The 17,561-nt window shown below is 46.7% G+C and overlaps 1 protein-coding gene and 2 non-coding genes across 5 annotated transcripts in view; 2 read left to right on the top strand and 1 right to left on the bottom strand.

Moving 5' to 3' along the window:
* Positions 1–5,564, top strand: part of CDCP1 (CUB domain containing protein 1) — a 62,778-nt gene extending 57,214 nt beyond the window's left edge. For all 3 annotated transcript variants that reach the window (XM_012470766.2, XM_064366993.1, XM_012470767.2), the window contains exon 9: positions 1,705–5,564. In XM_012470766.2, the coding sequence (XP_012326189.2) occupies positions 1,705–2,134 (430 nt within the window). In that variant the 3' untranslated portion in view covers positions 2,135–5,564. The remainder of the gene's footprint in view (positions 1–1,704) is intronic.
* A 4,621-nt stretch (positions 5,565–10,185) lies between these two features.
* LOC135270852 (small nucleolar RNA SNORA9) lies at positions 10,186–10,318 on the bottom strand. Its single transcript, XR_010339012.1, has one exon. It is a non-coding gene; the product is annotated as a small nucleolar RNA SNORA9 (small nucleolar RNA).
* A 1,149-nt stretch (positions 10,319–11,467) lies between these two features.
* LOC135270888 (U6 spliceosomal RNA) lies at positions 11,468–11,574 on the top strand. Its single transcript, XR_010339043.1, has one exon. It is a non-coding gene; the product is annotated as a U6 spliceosomal RNA (small nuclear RNA).
* The last annotated feature ends 5,987 nt before the right edge of the window (positions 11,575–17,561 follow it).

The following is a 17,561-nucleotide window of genomic DNA, read 5'->3' as shown; positions in this document are numbered from 1 at the left end:
TTTTCCTTAGCATGATTTGACCTTCCAAAAAGCCAACCTCAAAAAATTCTTTTTTAAAAATTAACTGTGGACTAGAGAAAACAACTGAAATTCCTGGTCTACAACAAGACTGTCTCCACATGTCTCTGCTGATGAGGAAGGACTGGCTTCCTGGAGGTCTTTCTCCATGAGAAGCGGCTGTACCTATATCGCATCGGGGAAAAGGACTTCTTTTAAGGAAACACCATGTTACTGTTTCTCTCAGGGAATTTTCCATCTGGGGTGCACGGCATATCCCACCCAGCTGGGGAAGCGTGGCATTAACACTGGGCCCCAGCTTCCTTATCAGGAGGGAATTGGACGAGGAAAGAGATCCAGCACTTGCCTCATCTCAAAACAGCTCCAGTTTGGGCCTGAGAATCATCAGCCCAGCCTTGCTACAGGCCTTGCTTGTGTGAGGCTGCTGGCTGGCAGGTTTGCATAAGGCCCGTTCATGCTCAAGCTGGTGTAGGAGGACAGACAGGTTGTGCAGTGAGAAGGAGGAGGCACAATGCCATCCACCTTGTTCACTAAGCGGGTACTTCCTGAGTGTCGCCTGGGCACTAGGACTCTTTGAGGTACTGGGGATAGTGATGAGCAAGACAATCACTTCTATGGGGGCGGGGGGACTGAAGAGATTGTCTTCAGGCAAATAAACAGTCAGTTTCAGGACAGCATGACAAGAGTTTTAGTGGAGACAAACATTACCAGGCTTCAGGCAGGAGCCTTAGGAACCCATCGTCCTGGCCAGAGGCTCAGTGTTACAAGCTAAAGGTACCAGATTTATTTTTATCTCGGCAAAGTACAGAGAGCCTGTCCACAATTATGAACTGCCAGCCTGTGCCTTATATGGTCCATTACGCTAATTGAGCTAATGTCCTCCATTTGCATCACTGGTCGGCTAAAAAGTCAGCATTCCCTGCTGTTTAGTTCATGGAAATGGAGAGCAAAGCTTTGTTTTCCGTGGCAGCAAGCGCTGATGCCCGTCCACGTCCAAGTACTAAGGAACATTAAAAACCAAACGCTAACAGTGTTATTGAAGAACTCTGGCACTGCAGCCTGAATTTTGTCTTCTTTTTAGCTCTTTCCTCTATTGGAGGTGACTACTGAGGCACTGGGTCTCTGCTAATGCTGAGTTATCTCCCCATCTCATGCTGAAAACTAAGATGCAACCTGGCCTCCCGAGTCTTGTATATCACCATTTAGAATCTAGATGGTCAGAGCTTTCCCCATGCAAAAGAGAGAGAAAGCACGAGCTACGGCAAAGTAGTAAGCGTGCTGGGAGGTTGGCCTGGGCACGCCTGAGCCTGACGTGGGTTAGAAGGGCTGGGACGCTGCCTGTTTCCGGTAAAAGGAGGGTAAGTGGATTGTTCGATGTCTCCGCCGTTGCACACCACATCTATCAAAAACGAGTTGAGCACAGATAGTGTTAGAGGTGCTCTGTCTAAACCACTCTTCTACCACCTGTGATCTGTTTCCACTTTGAAACCTGGAGACAAATTCTGTCCTCTTCTAAATGTTCACTGAGGACAGTAGTTTCCGTTTCAAATGCTGAGCCGTTTGAGGGATCTGGGGGAGGCGTGGTCAGAACCCTGAAGAATCCAAGCTCTAGCAGGGCCACAGCAATGGTAGCCATCTGAGATTCTTTCCTTTCTGACTTCTGTCTTGTTCCCTTTTTCCAAATAGGAAAAAGAAGACAGACAAGGGCCCTGCCGTGGGTGTCTACAACGGCAACATCAATACCGAGATGCCGAGGCAGCCAAAAAAGTTTCCAAAAGGCCGAAAGGACAATGACTCCCACGTGTATGCGGTCATCGAAGACACCATGGTGTATGGGCATCTGCTGCAGGATTCCGGCGGGTCCTTCCTCCAGCCAGAGGTGGACACCTACCGGCCGTTCCAGGGCGCCGTGGGGGTCCACCCTCCCTCTCCACCCGCCATATGCTCCAGGGCGCCAACTGCAAAGTTGACCACTGAGGAGCCGCCTCCTTGCTCCCCTCCTGAGTCCGAGAGTGAACCGTACACCTTCTCCCACCCCAACAATGGGGATGTAAGTAGCAAGGACACAGACATTCCTTTGCTGAACACTCAGGAGCCTATGGAGCCAACAGAATAACCTCATACATTCTAGAGACTTCGCTGAGTTTCATAAAGCAGGGCACCGAGACACTCGTCGGTGTCTCTAACCAGAAATCCTATGGAAGAGGAATTACACAGAAGGAACAGCAGGGGTTTTTCTGGACACCACCAACTTCACATTGCTCAAATTTCACATTGCTCAGTGGACTCATTCTAAGGGCGAGACATTGAAAATGATGAATTCTGATCTGGATACAGTCATGACAGCTCATGTCCTTCTCAACTCAGCCTGTGTGGTTAGCCAGCCTGTAATGAGAGGAGCGAGGCCTGAGTCACCTAGGACAGGGTCACAGCGAGCCCTGGATTCAGAGTGTTAAACAGAGGCTTGCCCTCTTCAGGACGACAGTTCCAGTTCCGAGGAGCCTACCTGAGGCCTCTACTCTCATTGGGGTCCCCGGGATGAAAACGACAATGTGCCTTTTTATTATTATTTATTTGGTGGTCCTGTGCATTTAAGAAATCAAATGTATAACCACCTAGCTCTTTTCACCTGACCTAGTAACAGCTCATGCTAACTGGTTTGGATGCCTGGAATATGACTTCTACCAACCACTAGATAAACGTGTGCCTGTTCCCGGGAGGTGGGAATAATTTACAACCTCTCCAGCCAGAAAAGGGTGTATGTGTTTGAGCAGCGTTGACGCATATCTGCTTTGATAAGAGACTTCCTGATTTTCTAGGTTGGCTTGTGGTATCCCACTGTGGAAATTCATCTTAAATCCCATTGTCCTGCAGTCCTAGCAATAAGAGAAATTTCCTCAAGTTTCCATGTGTGGTTCTCCCAGCTGCAGCAATACTTTGACATTTAAAGAGAAATTTAGAGAATATTCTCATCCCCTAAAAATTTTAAATATATACCAGACAGGGGCCCCCTGCATTCGTTTTCTGTTGCCACTGAAACCCATTACTTGGTAGCTTAAAAACAACACACGATCTTACAGTCTTGGGGATAAGAATTCCAAAATGGATGTCCCTGAATGAAAATCAAGAAGCAGAACTGTGCTGCTTCTGAAGGCTCTAGGGAGAAGCCGATTCCTTGCCGTTTCCAGCTTCTCGAGGCTGGCTGTATTTTTAGGCTCCATTGGCTGGTCAAGTTTTTCTCACATGGCATCACTGTGACACTGACTCTTCCACTTCCCTCTTTCATTTACAAAACCCACCAGGAAGATCCAGGATCATCTCCCCATCTCAAGATCCTTCCTCACACTGGAAGAGCCTTTTACCATGCAAGACAACATAGCCACAGGTGGGATTAGGACAGGGACATCTTTGGGGTGCCGTTATTCTGCCTATAGCACCTTCCTGCCTCTGACTCCCACAGGAGAGGCTACAAAATGATCCGGCCCACAGCGATGTTTGGTTTGGCTTGCAAAGTCTTTGTTTAAGAATTAGTTACTAACATTTAAAATTATAAAAAATTTTTTTCTTTCTTTTCTTCTTTTTTTTTGAGACAGAATTTTGCTCTGTTGCCCAGGCTGAAGTGTAGTGATGTAATTTCGGCTCACTGCAACTTCAGCCTCCCAGGTTCAAGCAATTCTCCTGCCTCAGCCTCCCAAGTAGCTGGGATTACAGGCACCCACTACCATGCCAAGCTAATTTTTGTATTTTTAGTAGAGACGGGGTTTCACCATGTTGGCCAGGCTGGTCTCGAACTCCTGATTTCAGGTGATCCTCCTGCCTCTGCCTCCCGAAGTGCTACAGGCATGGACCACCATGCCCAGCCCAAAATGTTTTCGTAACAATCCAGATCAGAAGATCTGGCCATGCTGGGACTCACATTCTCACCCAGCAACAACGGGCTGGAGCTGGGCAGCAGCTCTGCCTTTAGACGTGGTGTCCACTTCACCAGGCCACCGCAGTCCACACTACTCCCTATTGCCTCCCACGATGAGGCTGAGTGTTTATTTCTACTGATCAATGCCCCGGCAAGTTGCATTTCTTGTAATGAAAAGGAAAAATTGGGATTAATCTCTAATCAGGTGAATAGACCATGAGACCAATATGTCCTCACATTCCTCTTTTTTTTTTTTTTTAATCTGAGACAGAGTCTCATTCTGCTGCCTAGGCTAGAGTGCAATGGTGCAATCTCGGCTCACTGAAGCCTCTGCATCCTGGGCTCAAGCGATTCTCCCACCTCAGCCTCTCGAGTAGCTGGGACCACAGGCATTTGCCACCATGCCCACCTAATTTTGTATTTATTCTAGAGACAGGATTTCACCATGTTGCCCAGACTGATCTCAAACTCCTGGACTCAAGCAGTCCTCCTGCCTCAGCCTCCTAAAGTGCTGGGATTACAGGCGTGAACCACCGCATCCAGCCCCACACCCTCATTTATACCAATTACCTGCCCAGCGCCTGTGGACGTTTGCTTTGTGGTCCCTGCTCTAATCTGTGAGGAGAGGGATTGTGCTATAGCTTGTCGGCACAGTCCCAAGTTCAATATTTCTGTGGCAAAAACTTCCTTCAAAAAATCAATACTTTATTGTGTCGAATGAATTCAGCTTGGAAACGCACCACCTCAACTTGTTCATGTGACCTGAATGAAAGGAATTTTATAGTCTCCTAAATGGTGTGTACTCCAAGGCCTCTTGAACACTTTCCAGAGGACAAGATATTTAATGATGCCCTTGGCGTTGCCTATGGCACCTTTCTCTTCTGAAAGTCTGGTTCCTGCCCAGTGCCTCACCTTGGCCTTGTGAGCAGAGGTGCTGACACTTCACAAAGGGCAAAGGAGGGCTGTGGGTTCCCTCCCTCACTGAAGAGCCCTTATCTGAAGTCACGGTGTGGAGCTCTGGCCCTCCATTCTCGACCTTCCCCAGCCTCCTAGCCCCTTCCAAGCAGGACTAGGTGCCCCGCATTCCACCCAAGGTGGGGTTGGCCATCTTCAGCTGGCTACTTGTCATATCACCAACATCACTGTTACATACAAGAACTCCATGTGGCTATTTCCCTTCAGCCGAGGGCTCAAAACTCCTGACAAGTTGCTGGCTCTTGAGACCAGGATTTTCTGAATCTGTGCCTCAGTGAAGGGGCCCAGCCTGAGGAACCCTGGCTCTTTTCTTTAAAGCCCAGGCGCCACTTAATGTAAAATATTTCAGGGTCACTGGAAATAGTCAAGTGCCATTTGTTGAAGCCTACTACAAGCCAGCCATGCCTACGGGGAAGGCCGGCACGTGCAGGACTGCTCTCCAATGCTGTGGTCATTGCTCAGAAGGGAAAGGTCTCAAGGAAGAGTCACCTGGGACAAGCACACGCCCACCAGCCATAGCCTTGGTAAAGGTTAGAGGACCGGTGTGTGTGATCTGCAGTGCTTCACTGGAAATAATTTATTCATTGCAGATACTTTTTAGGTGGCATTTTATTCATTTCCTATGCTTTTTTAAATAAACCGATGTACCAAAAAACAAGTATCAAACTGTTTAAATGCTTCGGCTACTTGTCGCCTGGTTCAGTAGAGGCCCCCGGTTCCCAGTCGTTGACTGCGACAGGCTCAGCATGGGCTCGGCAGATGCTGTCTTCATTTGTGTGTGGCACAGAAAGCCGGGCTTTGAGATACAAGCTCTTCCCTCTTCAGGTGATGCCACGCAGTGTGTGAAGCAGATGTTTTCATCCAGAAATAAAAATAATAGTCTTGGAGTCTCGCCACCACTCATTTTCAAGTCTCACCTTGGCACCACCTGTATGCCAGTGGAAGGAATGGAAGCTGTTGCCAACGGGTAACTGAGAGGCCAGGGATCATTCTGTTCTGTTCTTCTTGGGGCAACACGGGCCCCCCTGTGTGACCATTCCCAATACCAACTGCCGTAGAGGCCCAGGGCCACCCTAACACTGACCACAGTTGACCTGCAGGTCACCAGCCACCAGAACAAAAGTAAAGGGAGAGCTGTGAGAGAGGAAGGTTCCCATGGCCCCCACCATCTGCCAGGAACTTGGAGAGACCCAACCATGTTGGGTTGAATCCACCAGGAAAACCAGATGCTGCTGTATAACGAGCCACCCCAAAATTTAGTTAACAATCATTTGTTTTGCTCACAAATCTGTACTTAGAGCAGGGCTCAGCAGGGACTGCATATCTCTGCTCCATGTGGCCTCAGCTTGGGCAGCACAACTTTCCAGAGGGCTCTGTGACACAGCTGGCAGGTTAGTGCTGGCTACCGGCTGGGAGCTGTCACGCCTGGTCACTTGGACCACTGCACGGGGCTTCTTCACAACGCAGTGGCTGGGTTCCAAGACTGAGTGCTCCAGATTCAAAAGGTCAGAACAGCCCGTCTCTCAGGGCTGGCCTGGACACTGGCATGACGTTACTTCCATTTTATTCCTTTTTGTTTGTTTGTTTTTGCCCTCTCAACCCAGCTTTTCCCAACTCTGGGAAGAACCAGGAAGAGAAGGCCTTTTTTTTTTTTTTTTTTTTTAGGAGTCAAGGTCTCACTCTGTCGCCCAGGCTGGAGTGCAGTGGTAGGATCATAGCTCACTGCAACCTTGAACCCCTGGGTTTAAAGCAATCCTCCCGCTTCAGCCTCCGGAGTAACTGGGACTACAGGCGTGCACCACCATGCCCAGCTGAACTTTCATTCTATTCTATGGGGGAATCAGTCACAGAACCTCCTCAGATCTAAGTGAAGGAAGCAAAGACTCCTCCTATCCATTTCAGTGGAAGAGGTGTCAAAGAATTTGCAGCCATCTGTAATATGCTGCATTGGGGCTGCGGAGATCAGAGTCAAGTGCCCATGCCCTGGGACAGCACTGACCACCTTCACCACCATGTCCTTGATCACCACGACCACATCTGGGCTGCATCCCACCACTGACTGCCCCTTCTCCTGGGTCCTGCTCTCAGGACTCAAGGTTCAGTCTTTGGCCTTCTGGCCTTTTCTCTCTACACAAACTGCTCCATAGGGAGGGTACTGTCTTAGTCCATTTGTGTTGCTACAAAGGAATACAGAAGGCTGGGTAATTTATGAAGATGGGAGGTTTATTTGGCTCATGGTTCTGCAGGCTGTAAAAGAAGCATGAAGCCCAGCATCTGCAACTGATGAGGGCCTCAGGCTGCGTCCCCTCATGGCGGAAGGCAAAGAGGAGCCAGCAAGTGCAGAAATCACGTGGTGAGAGAGGAAGCAAGACAATAGCAGAGGAGTGGGTGGTGCTACGTTCTTTCCAACAACCAGCTCTTGAGAGAACTAAGAGAGGAAGAACTCACTGCGCACCCAGGAGGGCACGAATCTGTTCTGAATGGCTACACAAGATTACCCCTTCTAAGGTCACTTCCAGCTCTAGAATGCTTTGGTTCCTCCAGTCACCCAGGCCCAGAGCATTGGACCTAACTCTGTTTCATCCCTGTCACTCACCCTGATTGTTCTAGATAATCCTCCCATCCAGCATCCCCCTCCATTCCACCATTCCTTTTTCATCATGTGACTCCCTTGCTCTGAAATCTGTGCCTCTAGACTTGGTTGGCCCTTAGAACAGAATCCTTGGTCTTTTGCTGGTGGGTGGCACCTTCGTTCCACTGCCCAGTCCTCCTTACCTCTCCAGACCTCTCTCTGCCCACTTCACCCATGACCTCAGAACTCTATTCCAGTGGGGCTCTGAATCCACTCCTGCCCACATCTTACCCATGCCATCGTTTCTGGACAACTCACAGCAAAAGCTGCCTACCCTCCAAGCCTTACCAGCACTTCAGAGTCTATCACAGAGCACGTTTTCTCCAGGAAGCTCTCCAACTCTGCTAAGCTCTCCTTCTAAATCCCAGTAGTCCTTTTGATTCATAATTCTTCTGCATGTAGCTATATTCATTTCATTATTTAACAAGTTCGTGCTTGCATGTCTTTTGCTTAACCAAGATGCTACTTTTCTGAGAGGTAGGGGCCCCTGTCTTGTACTTGGCCCATCTGCCTCACATTACCCAACACAGTGGGTACCCTAGAAATGATGTCTGTTACATTTAATTGTCAGAGACACATTGTACTTCAGCAGTGACTTCAGGCAGGTGTTACACTGGAGGCTTCCAGATGGCAAGGAGGAAGTAGATGTCAGGCAAGTGCCCTGTGTTTTACAAACCTTATCTCATGTCACCTTCTAATATCCTAGCAGCAAAGCTTATCTTCAGCTTACTGGTGAGAGAAGAAGGCCCAGTAAGGAGTCACAAGCCCGAGTTCACAAACCAGCAAGAGGCAGGGCAGCAAACATAGAGCCTTTACATAGTGCTCTGCTACTAAGTTAGACCATGAGACTGGGTTCTTCTGGGAGTCACGGTCAGGAGAGGGTCTGCCAGAGAGTCTGGTGGACCCCAAGGCTCCCTAGATAATGTTTGTTTCCTCTTTTTGCTTTCCTCCAGGAGGCCACAAGTTTGAGGTGGAGAAGGCCTCAGGGACACTGAGGCACAATATCTAGTCCTGGGCACAAGATTAAATCTTCTAACGTCACTTCTAACTCTAGAATGCTTTGATTCCTCTAGTCACCCAGGTCCAGAATATTGAACCCAACTTTGGTTCATCCCTGTCACTCACCCTGATTGGCATGTCTGCTCCCACCTATATGCCCTGTCTGGACTTTGTGTTGGCAGCTCCTCCCCCAAGTCAAGGATACTTGGGGATCTGATGTTAGAGCCACAGAGCAAAGCACCTATAGCCCTCCAGGCTGCTGCGAAACCTGTCTTCTTTACCCTTGCCCTGCCCTTCAGCCCCAGCCTTTCATAGACTCCTGTTCCCCAGGGAAGAGGGGAGTCCCATTCATAACTGTGTGGTCTCTAGGATCATGTCTAATCAGTGCCACATCAAGGCATCCTCAGCCAATGCTGGGGAGCCTAAGGACAACACCCACCTCCACAGCTCACTGTTCTGTCTGGGGGGTTCACAAGGCTGTTTCTTGGCTGTAAAGGTGCTTATGAGGAAACAAGAAAGGTGGAACTTATTCTCCTCCTGGCCAATTCCCTCCTAGCCTCTGACTTCCTAAGCACTTTTTTTTTCCTTGAGACAGAGTCTCACTTTATTGCCCAGGCTGGAGTGCAGTGGCTCACTGCAACCTCCACCTCCCGGATTCAAGCAATTCTCATGCCTCAGCCTCCCAAATAGCTGGAATTACAGGTGTGCCCCACCATCCCTGGCTAATTTTTGTATTTTTAGTAGAGACGGGACTTCGCCATGTTGGCCAAGCTGGTCTCAAACTCCTGACCTCAGGTGACCCTGCCAGCCTTCACCCAGCAAAGTGCTGGAATTACAGGTGTGAGCCACTGTGCCCAGCCTTAAGAACCTCCTAATGATCCCATGAGTTATAGGGCTGAACCAGCACAGCCTTTTCTCTACCCTCTAATGTAAGTGTATTAGTCCATTTTCATCCTGCTGATAAAGACATACCCAAGACTGGGAAGAAAAAGAGGTTTAATTGGCCTTGCAATTCCACACAGCTGGGGAACCCTCAGAATCATGGTGGGAAGTGAACGGCACTTCTTACATGACAGTGGCAACAGAAAAATGAGGAAGTGCAAAAGCAGAAACCCCTGATAAAAACAGGTCTCATAAGTCTTATTCACTACCGTGAGAACAGTATGGGGGAAACTGCCCCCACGATTCAAATGATCTCCCACCAGGTCCTTCCCACAACATGTGGGAACTCCTATGGGAGTACCATTCAAGATGAAATCTGGGTGGGGACACAGCTAAACCATATCATTCCACCCCTGGCCCCTTCAAATCTCATGTCCTCACATTTCAAAACCAATCATGCCTTCCCCACAGTCCCCCAAAGTCTTAACTCATTTCAGCATTAACTTAAAAGTCCAAAGTCTCATCTGAGACGAGGCAGGTCCCTTCTGCCTATGACTCTGTAAAGTCAAAAGCAAGCTAGTTACTTCCTAGACACAACGGAGGTATGGGTATTGAGTAAATACAGCTTTTCCAAATGGGAGAAATTGGCTGAAACAAAGGGGTTACAGGCGCCAAGCAAGTCTGAAATCCAGCAGGGCAGTCACATCTTTTTTTTTTCTTTTTTTCTTTTTCTTTTTGTTCTTTTTCTTTTCTTTTTTTTCTTTCTCATTGCCTGAAAATTCTATAACCTTGCTCTACATGGAGCAGGGCAAGGCCTCAAACCATTTCAAAACTGTTCTGGCAAGCACTATAGGAATGCACAGGGTCACTGCAGACCCAACCATGCTGGAGACTTGCTGGGCGATCAAATCTTAAAGCTCCAAAATGATCTCCTTTGACTCCATGTCTCACATCCAGGTCACGCTGAAGCAAGAGGTGGGTTCCCATGGTCTTGGACAGCTTTTCCCCTGTGGCTTTGCAGGGTACAGCCTCCCTCCTAGCTGCTTTCATGGGCAGGCATTGAGTCTGTGGTCTGTGGCTTTTCCAGGCACATGGTGCAAGCCGTCAGTGGGTCTACCATTTTGGGGTCTGGAGAACAGTGGCCCTCTTCTCACAGCTCCACTAGGCAGTGCCTCAGTATAGACTCTGTGTGGGAGCTCCAAGTCCACATTCCCCTTCCACACTGCTCTAGCAGAGGCTGTCCATGAGCGCCCCACCTCTGCAGCAAACTTCTGCCTGAGCATCCAGGCATTTCCATACATCCTCTGAAATCCAGGTGGAGGTTCCCAAACCTCAGTTCTTGACTTCTGTACACTTGCAGACTCAACACCATGTGGAAGCTGCCAAAGCTTAGGGCTTACAGCCTCTGAAACCATGGCCTGAGCTCTACATTGGCCCCTTTCAGCCACAGCTGGAGTGGCTGGGGCACAGTGCACCAAGTCCCTAGACTGCACACAGCTAGGAGACTCTGGGCTTGGCCCATGAAACCATTTTTTCCACCTAGGCCTCTGGGCCTGTGATGGGAGGGACTGCTGTGAAGATCCCTGACACGCCCTGGAGACATTTTCCCCATTGTTTTGGGGATTAACATTTGACTCCTCACTACTTATGCAAATTTCTGCAGCTGGCTTGAATTTCTCCTCAGAAAATAGGTTTTTCTTTTCTATTGCATTGTCAAGCTGCAAACTTTCTAAACTTTTATGCTCTGTTTCCCTATTAAAACTGAAAGCCTGTAATCCCAGCACTTTGGGAGGCCGAGGGCAGTGGATCACGAGGTCAAGAGATTGAGACCATCCTGGCCAACATGGTGAAACCCTGTCTCTACTAAAAATACAAAAATTAGCTGGGCGTGGTGGTGTGTGCCTGTAGTCCCAGCTACTTGGGAGGCTGAGGCAAGAGAATTGCTTGAACCTGGGAGGTGGAGGTTGCAGTAAGCCAAGATTGTGCCACTGCACTCCAGCCTGGTGCCTGGCAACAGAGTGAGACTCTGTCTCAAAAAAAAAAACTGAGTGCTCGCTTCGGCAGCACATATTCTAAAATTGGAATGATACAGAGAAGATTAGCATGGCCCCTGCGCAAGGATGACACGCAAATTCGTGAAGCGTTCCATATTTTTTTGGGAAAACTGGCTAGCCATATGCAGAAAGCAGAAACTGGACCCCTTCCTGACACCTTACACTAAAATTGACTCCAGATGGATTAAAGACTTAAACATAAGACGTAACACCATAAAAACACTAGAAGGAAACCTAGGCAAAACCATTCAGGACATAGGCGTAGGCAAGGACTTTATGACCAAAACACCAAAAGCATCAGCAACAAAAGCCAAAATAGACAAATGGGACCTAATCAAACTCCACAGCTTTTGCACGGCAAAAGAAACAGTCAATAGAGTGAATCGGCAACCAACAGAATGGGAAAAAATTTTTGCAGCCTACCCGTCTGACAAAGGGCTGATATCCAGAATTTACAATGAACTAAAAAAGATTTACAAGAAAAAAACAAACAAGCCCATTCAAAAATGGGCGAAGGATATGAACAGATACTTTACAAAAGAAGACATACATGAGGCCAACAAACATATGAAAAAATGCTCATCATCACTGGTCATCAGAGAAATGCAAATCAAAACTACATTGAGATACCATCTCACGCCAGTTAGAATGGCGATCATTAAAAAATCTGGAGAAAACAGATGCTGGAGAGGATGTGGAGAAATAGGAACACTTTTACACTGTTGGTGGGAGTGTAAATTAGTTCAACCACTGTGGAAAACAGTGTGGCGATTCCTCAAGGACCTAGAAATAGAAATTCCATTTGACCCAGCAATCCCATTACTGGGCATATATCCAAAGGATTATAAATCGTTCTACTATAAGGACACATGCACACGAATGTTCATTGCAGCACAGTTTACAATAGCAAAGACCTGGAACCAGCCCAAATGCCCATCGATGATAGACTGGACAGGAAAAATGTGGCACATATACACCATGGAATATTATGCAGCCATTAAAAAGGAGGAGTTCACATCCTTCGTAGGGACATGGATGAACCTGGAAAACATCATTCTCAGCAAACTGACACAAGAACACAAAATCAAACACCACATGTTCTCACTCATAGGCGGGTGTTGAACAAGGAGAACACATGGACACAGGGAGGGGAGCACTATACACGGGGGTCTGTTGGGGGGAGGGGGGATAGTGGGGGGGGTGGGGAGTTGGGGAGGGATAGCGTGGGGAGTAATGCCAGATATAGGTGAAGGGGAGGGAGGCAGCAAATCATACTGCCACGTGTGCACCTGTGCAACAACCTTGCATGTTATTCACATGTACCCCAAAACCTAAAATGCAATAAAAAATAAAAATAAAAATAAAAACTGAATGCCTTTAACAGTACCCAAGTCACCTCTTGAATGCTTTGCTACTTAGAAATTTCTTCTGCCAGATACCCTAAATCATCTCTCTCAAGTTCAAAATTCCACAAATCTCTAGGGCAGGGGCAAAATGTCACCAATCTCTTTGCTAAAACATGACAAGAGTCATCTTTGCTCCACTTCCCAACAAGTTCCTCATCTCTACCTGAGACCACCTCAACCTGGACTTTATTGTCCATATTGCTATCAGCATTTTGGGCAAAGCCATTCAACAAGTCTCTAGGAAGTTCCAAACTTTCCCACATTTCCCTCTCTTCTTCTGAGCCCTCCAAACTGTTGCAACCTCTGCCTGATACTCAGTTCCAAGGTCACTTCCACATTTTCAGGTATCTTTTCAGCAGTGCCCCCTCTGCTGGTACCAAGTTACTGTATTAGTCCATTTTCATGCTACTGGTAAAGACATACCCGAGACTGAGAAGAAAAAGAGGTTTAATTGGACTTACAGTTCTACATGGCTGGGGAGGCCTCAGAATCATGGCGGGAGACAAAAGGCACTTCTTACATGGTGGTGGCAAGAGAAAGATAAGGAAGATGCAAAAGCAGAACCCCCTGATAAAACCATCAGATCTCATGAGACTTATTCACCACCATGAGAACAGTATGGGGGAAACTGTCCCCATGATTGAAATTATCTCCCACCAAGTCCCTCCACAACACATGGGAATTATGGGAGTACAATTCAAGATGAGATCTGGTGGGGGCACAGAGCCAAACCATAGCAGCAGGTAATTGCAAGAGCTGGACTATGGTCATTTGAGACCCAGCCAACAAACAAGCCTAGGAAAAAACTCAGAAAGAGGAAAGATCTGATGTAAGGAAAGAGCTCCCCACCCCAGCCTTCTGCCCAGTCCAGCAGCAGTGCAGCAGCAGCAGACACTCTCATCTTCATTTCCTCTCCTATTTTCAGCACTCTGACTGCCTGGCCCACATCCTCACGATCTAGGAGGCAGCTTCATAGTCATGTAAACTATGCGTTGCACAGAGCCTGCAACTCAGAAGGGCCCACACTTGATCTCTGCTTTCACCAGCTCAAAATTCTTAATACTTTTTGAACAAGGGAATCAGCATTTTTATTTTGCACTAGGCTCCAGCAAATTAAGTAGCCAGGCCTTTTTAGAGGATGAGGCAGTCTCTGAGAGGTTTAACAACTTGTCTGGGGCTTCACAACTAAGTGACAGCATGAGATTTGGGTCCTAAAGTGTCTTAAACTCCATCAGCCTCTTTCTTCAGGGTGCTAGCCTCTGCTTGTTCAGTTAGACTTTCCACTCCTGTGTACACAATTTTTAAACTCTATCAAAGGGCCTTCTGTACCACACCTTTATAAGGTGGCTAAAACTCATACTTATTAGGCTGATCATCTAAAAAAAAAAAAAAGAACGTTTGTAAATTGGCCTATAAACAGAATAGGTCTATTTAGACAGGACAGACTACTCATGTTCAAGACAGTAGCCAGCAGCTACATGTGGCTATTTAAACTTTAGTATTTATTTAATTAAAATTTCATTAAATTTGGTGCTAATGAATACATCAAAATGTCCTGGGCTTCCTTTTTCAAATTAAGTGTACATGATTGTAAATGAAAAAGACTAAAGTCCCAGGGTAGGAAAACTAGGAAAAGGGACATGGAGTTCTTACTTGAATGTGCACCTGAGGGTGCTTTGTGTGAACATATTGCACACTATAGCATCTTATTTCTTTTTGTGAGTTGAGTTTCAATAAAATACAATTCTTCACCCTTCTAAAAAAATGTAGTTTCTCAGTTTCACTAGCCACACGTTCAAGCTTTCAGTATCTATATGTAGCTAAGTGGCTACTGTATTGGACAGAACAAATATAGAACATCTCCATCACGACAGAAAATGTGATTGAGCAGGGCTAATATAATAAATGTGTGTGTGTGTGTGTGTGTGTGTGTGTGTAATGCCACCTTCCATATATTGAATGATTACTGTGTACCAAGGGCTCTTCTAAAATGTTTATATGAACAGTTCAATTGAGTCCTCATATTTAATTTTCAGTCTCTATCTTACTTGACACAGTATTGAACACCATCTCTCACTCTCTCCTCCATGAGAGAGTTTCCTTCTCTTGGCCACCACGACCTCAGATTTGCTGGTTTTCCTCCTTCCCCTCTGGCTTCTCCTTCTCAGTCTCCATGGCTGGCTCCCCCTTTTCTCCCAATCTCTAAACTTCAGAGGGCCCCATGGTTCAGTGCCCAGATTCTTCCCTTTTCTCTCCACACTTACTCATTTGGTGACTTTCTCCAATCCCATAGCATCAAATACCATCCATGTCCCAATGGCTCCCAAGGTGGACCTACGTCCTGAATTCTGACCATGTATTCATCTCTGCTCAAGATTTCCAGTTGACATCTAATGGCCATCTCTAATTTGAAATGTCCACAACTGACCTTCTGATGTTCCCCTCAAACCTGTTCCTCCCAGTGGTGGGGAGGCTAGAGGAAACAGGTTTGCTCCAACCCAGTTGATGTCAGCTCCATTCTTCCAAAACTTTAGCATTGTCTCTGACTCCTCTCTTTCTCTTACAACCCATATCCAGTCTGTAGGGGATCTTAAGGGTTCTCCCTTATATGATGAATGCCCCTTCTTCCTGCTTCCACCACTTTCACTTGGTTCACACCAACATCCTCTCTCACTTAGATGATGCAGTCACCTCCCAAATCAGTCTCTGTGCTTCCACCTTCGCCCCTTCAGCCTCATCTCAGACAGTAGCACAGTGATTCTGTTTGTATATAAAGCAGATCTTGCAACTTCCCCACCCAGAACCTGCTTGTGCTCCCATCTGACTCAGAATAGAAGCCAAAGTTCTTTATAAAGTCCACAAGCCCTTGCTAGTGCAGGCTCATCACCTCTTTAACAACTGTTCCTGCTAGGTACTCTGTCAATCATCCTGCTCCACCCAGTCCAAGCCCTTGGCTGTCCTTGAACACTCTGACCTCACAGCCTTTGTATTTGCTGTTCTCCCCACCTGGAATGTGTTTCCATCAGATACTCCCTGACTCTCCCTCTTACTAGGTCTTTATACACATGTGACCTTAATGTCCCAATTAAATCCTATGTGGCTTCCCTGGTGACATTCTCTAAAATGTCAAGCCTTTCCATGACCTCCACACTTTATATCTGTCTTCCCTGTTTTATTTTTACTTCTTAGTACTTATTACCATGTAACAAATTGTATATTTTATTTATTTATCTTACGTATTGTTGTCTTCCAGCTAAATTACAAGCTTCATGAAGCAGAAACTGTTCATATGTTTTGCTCATCTCTGTCTCCAGAATTTGCAATAGTACTGGCACATGGATAGGTTCAGGTTCATGCAACAAAAACCAGCAGTGACATAAACAAGATAGAGACTATTATTTTTAACATATGTGCCATTCAACAGTGGACCTAGGCCCCTATCTATTTCTCTTTCACCATCCTGACTGACTTGTACCATCGAAATTGCCTCATGATCTCATTATTAATGCCAGAGCTCCAGCTGTCACACAAACATTCCAGGCAGAAAGAAGAGAGGTGGGGCAAAAGGACACCTACTTTTCAAATGAAGCTATCTCCATTAAAAGTTTTTCTTGGAGAGGAGATCCAAGATGGCTGATCACTAGCAGCTCGGGATTGTAGCTCCCAGAGAAAGCACACAGAACGAGAGGACGCCACACTTTCAGACAAATTTTTGCTACCCACGGACCAGAAGATTCCCAGCAGAGGAGCCCCATGGGTCACCAGGGCGACTCTTGTGGCTGGCGTCACGGTTTTGCCGGTGCCCCAGCGTGGCAGTTCTTGGTGCAGAGTAAATGGGACCAGGTCCCCTTTTGATAAACATTTGGAGCTCCTGGAAGGCAGAGTAGCCCATTTACCTGATTGAAGAAGGGACTCAAGAGGGAAGCCAGACCGGAGATTCTCGGGCAGAAAAGCACCATGAATCTTAATGCTGCTGTTTTGGCCAGCGCTCAGATTTCGGAGCTGGGAATCAACAAGTTGGACGTCCACTCAGAGACCTAATTTGAAAGTAGGCAATTACAAAGATGACAGGTGGATGATCTTACAATGATGGGAAGAAACCAGCGTTAAAAAGGCTGAGAATACCCAAGATCTGAATGCCTCTCCTCCTTCTACAGGTGATCACAGTTCCTCATCAACAAGAGAACAAGGCCTGATGGGGAACGAGTGCGTTCCATTAACAGATTTAGGCTTCAGAAAGTGGATAATAAGGAACTTTAGTGAGCTAAAAGAACATGTTCTAGCCCAATGTAAAGAAACTAAGAACCTTGAAAAAAGGTTTGACGAAATGCTAACGAGAATTGACAATTTAGAGAGGAATATAAGTGAATTAATGAAACTGAACAATACAATACGAGAACTCCATGAAGTATGCACAGGTTTTAACAGTCGAATTGATCAAGCAGAAGAAAGGATATCAGAGGTCGAAGACCAACTTAATGAAATGAAATGAGAAGACAAGATTAGAGAAGAAAGAGTAAAAGGAATGAGCAAAGTCTCCAAGAAACATGGGATTATATGAAAAGACCTAATTTACAATTGATAGGTGTACCTGAATGTCATAAAGAGAATGAATCCAAGCTGGAAAATCTTCTTCAGGATATTATCCAGGAAAACTTTCCTAACCTAGTAAGACAGGACAA

The sequence above is a fragment of the Aotus nancymaae genome, unplaced genomic scaffold (genome assembly GCF_030222135.1).
Source record: "Aotus nancymaae isolate 86718 unplaced genomic scaffold, 86718_ANA_hifiasm-v0.15.2.pri h1tg000067l, whole genome shotgun sequence".
In the NCBI taxonomy this organism is placed as follows: Eukaryota; Metazoa; Chordata; class Mammalia; order Primates; family Aotidae; genus Aotus; species Aotus nancymaae.
This window is presented reverse-complemented; position numbering and strand designations above follow the sequence as displayed.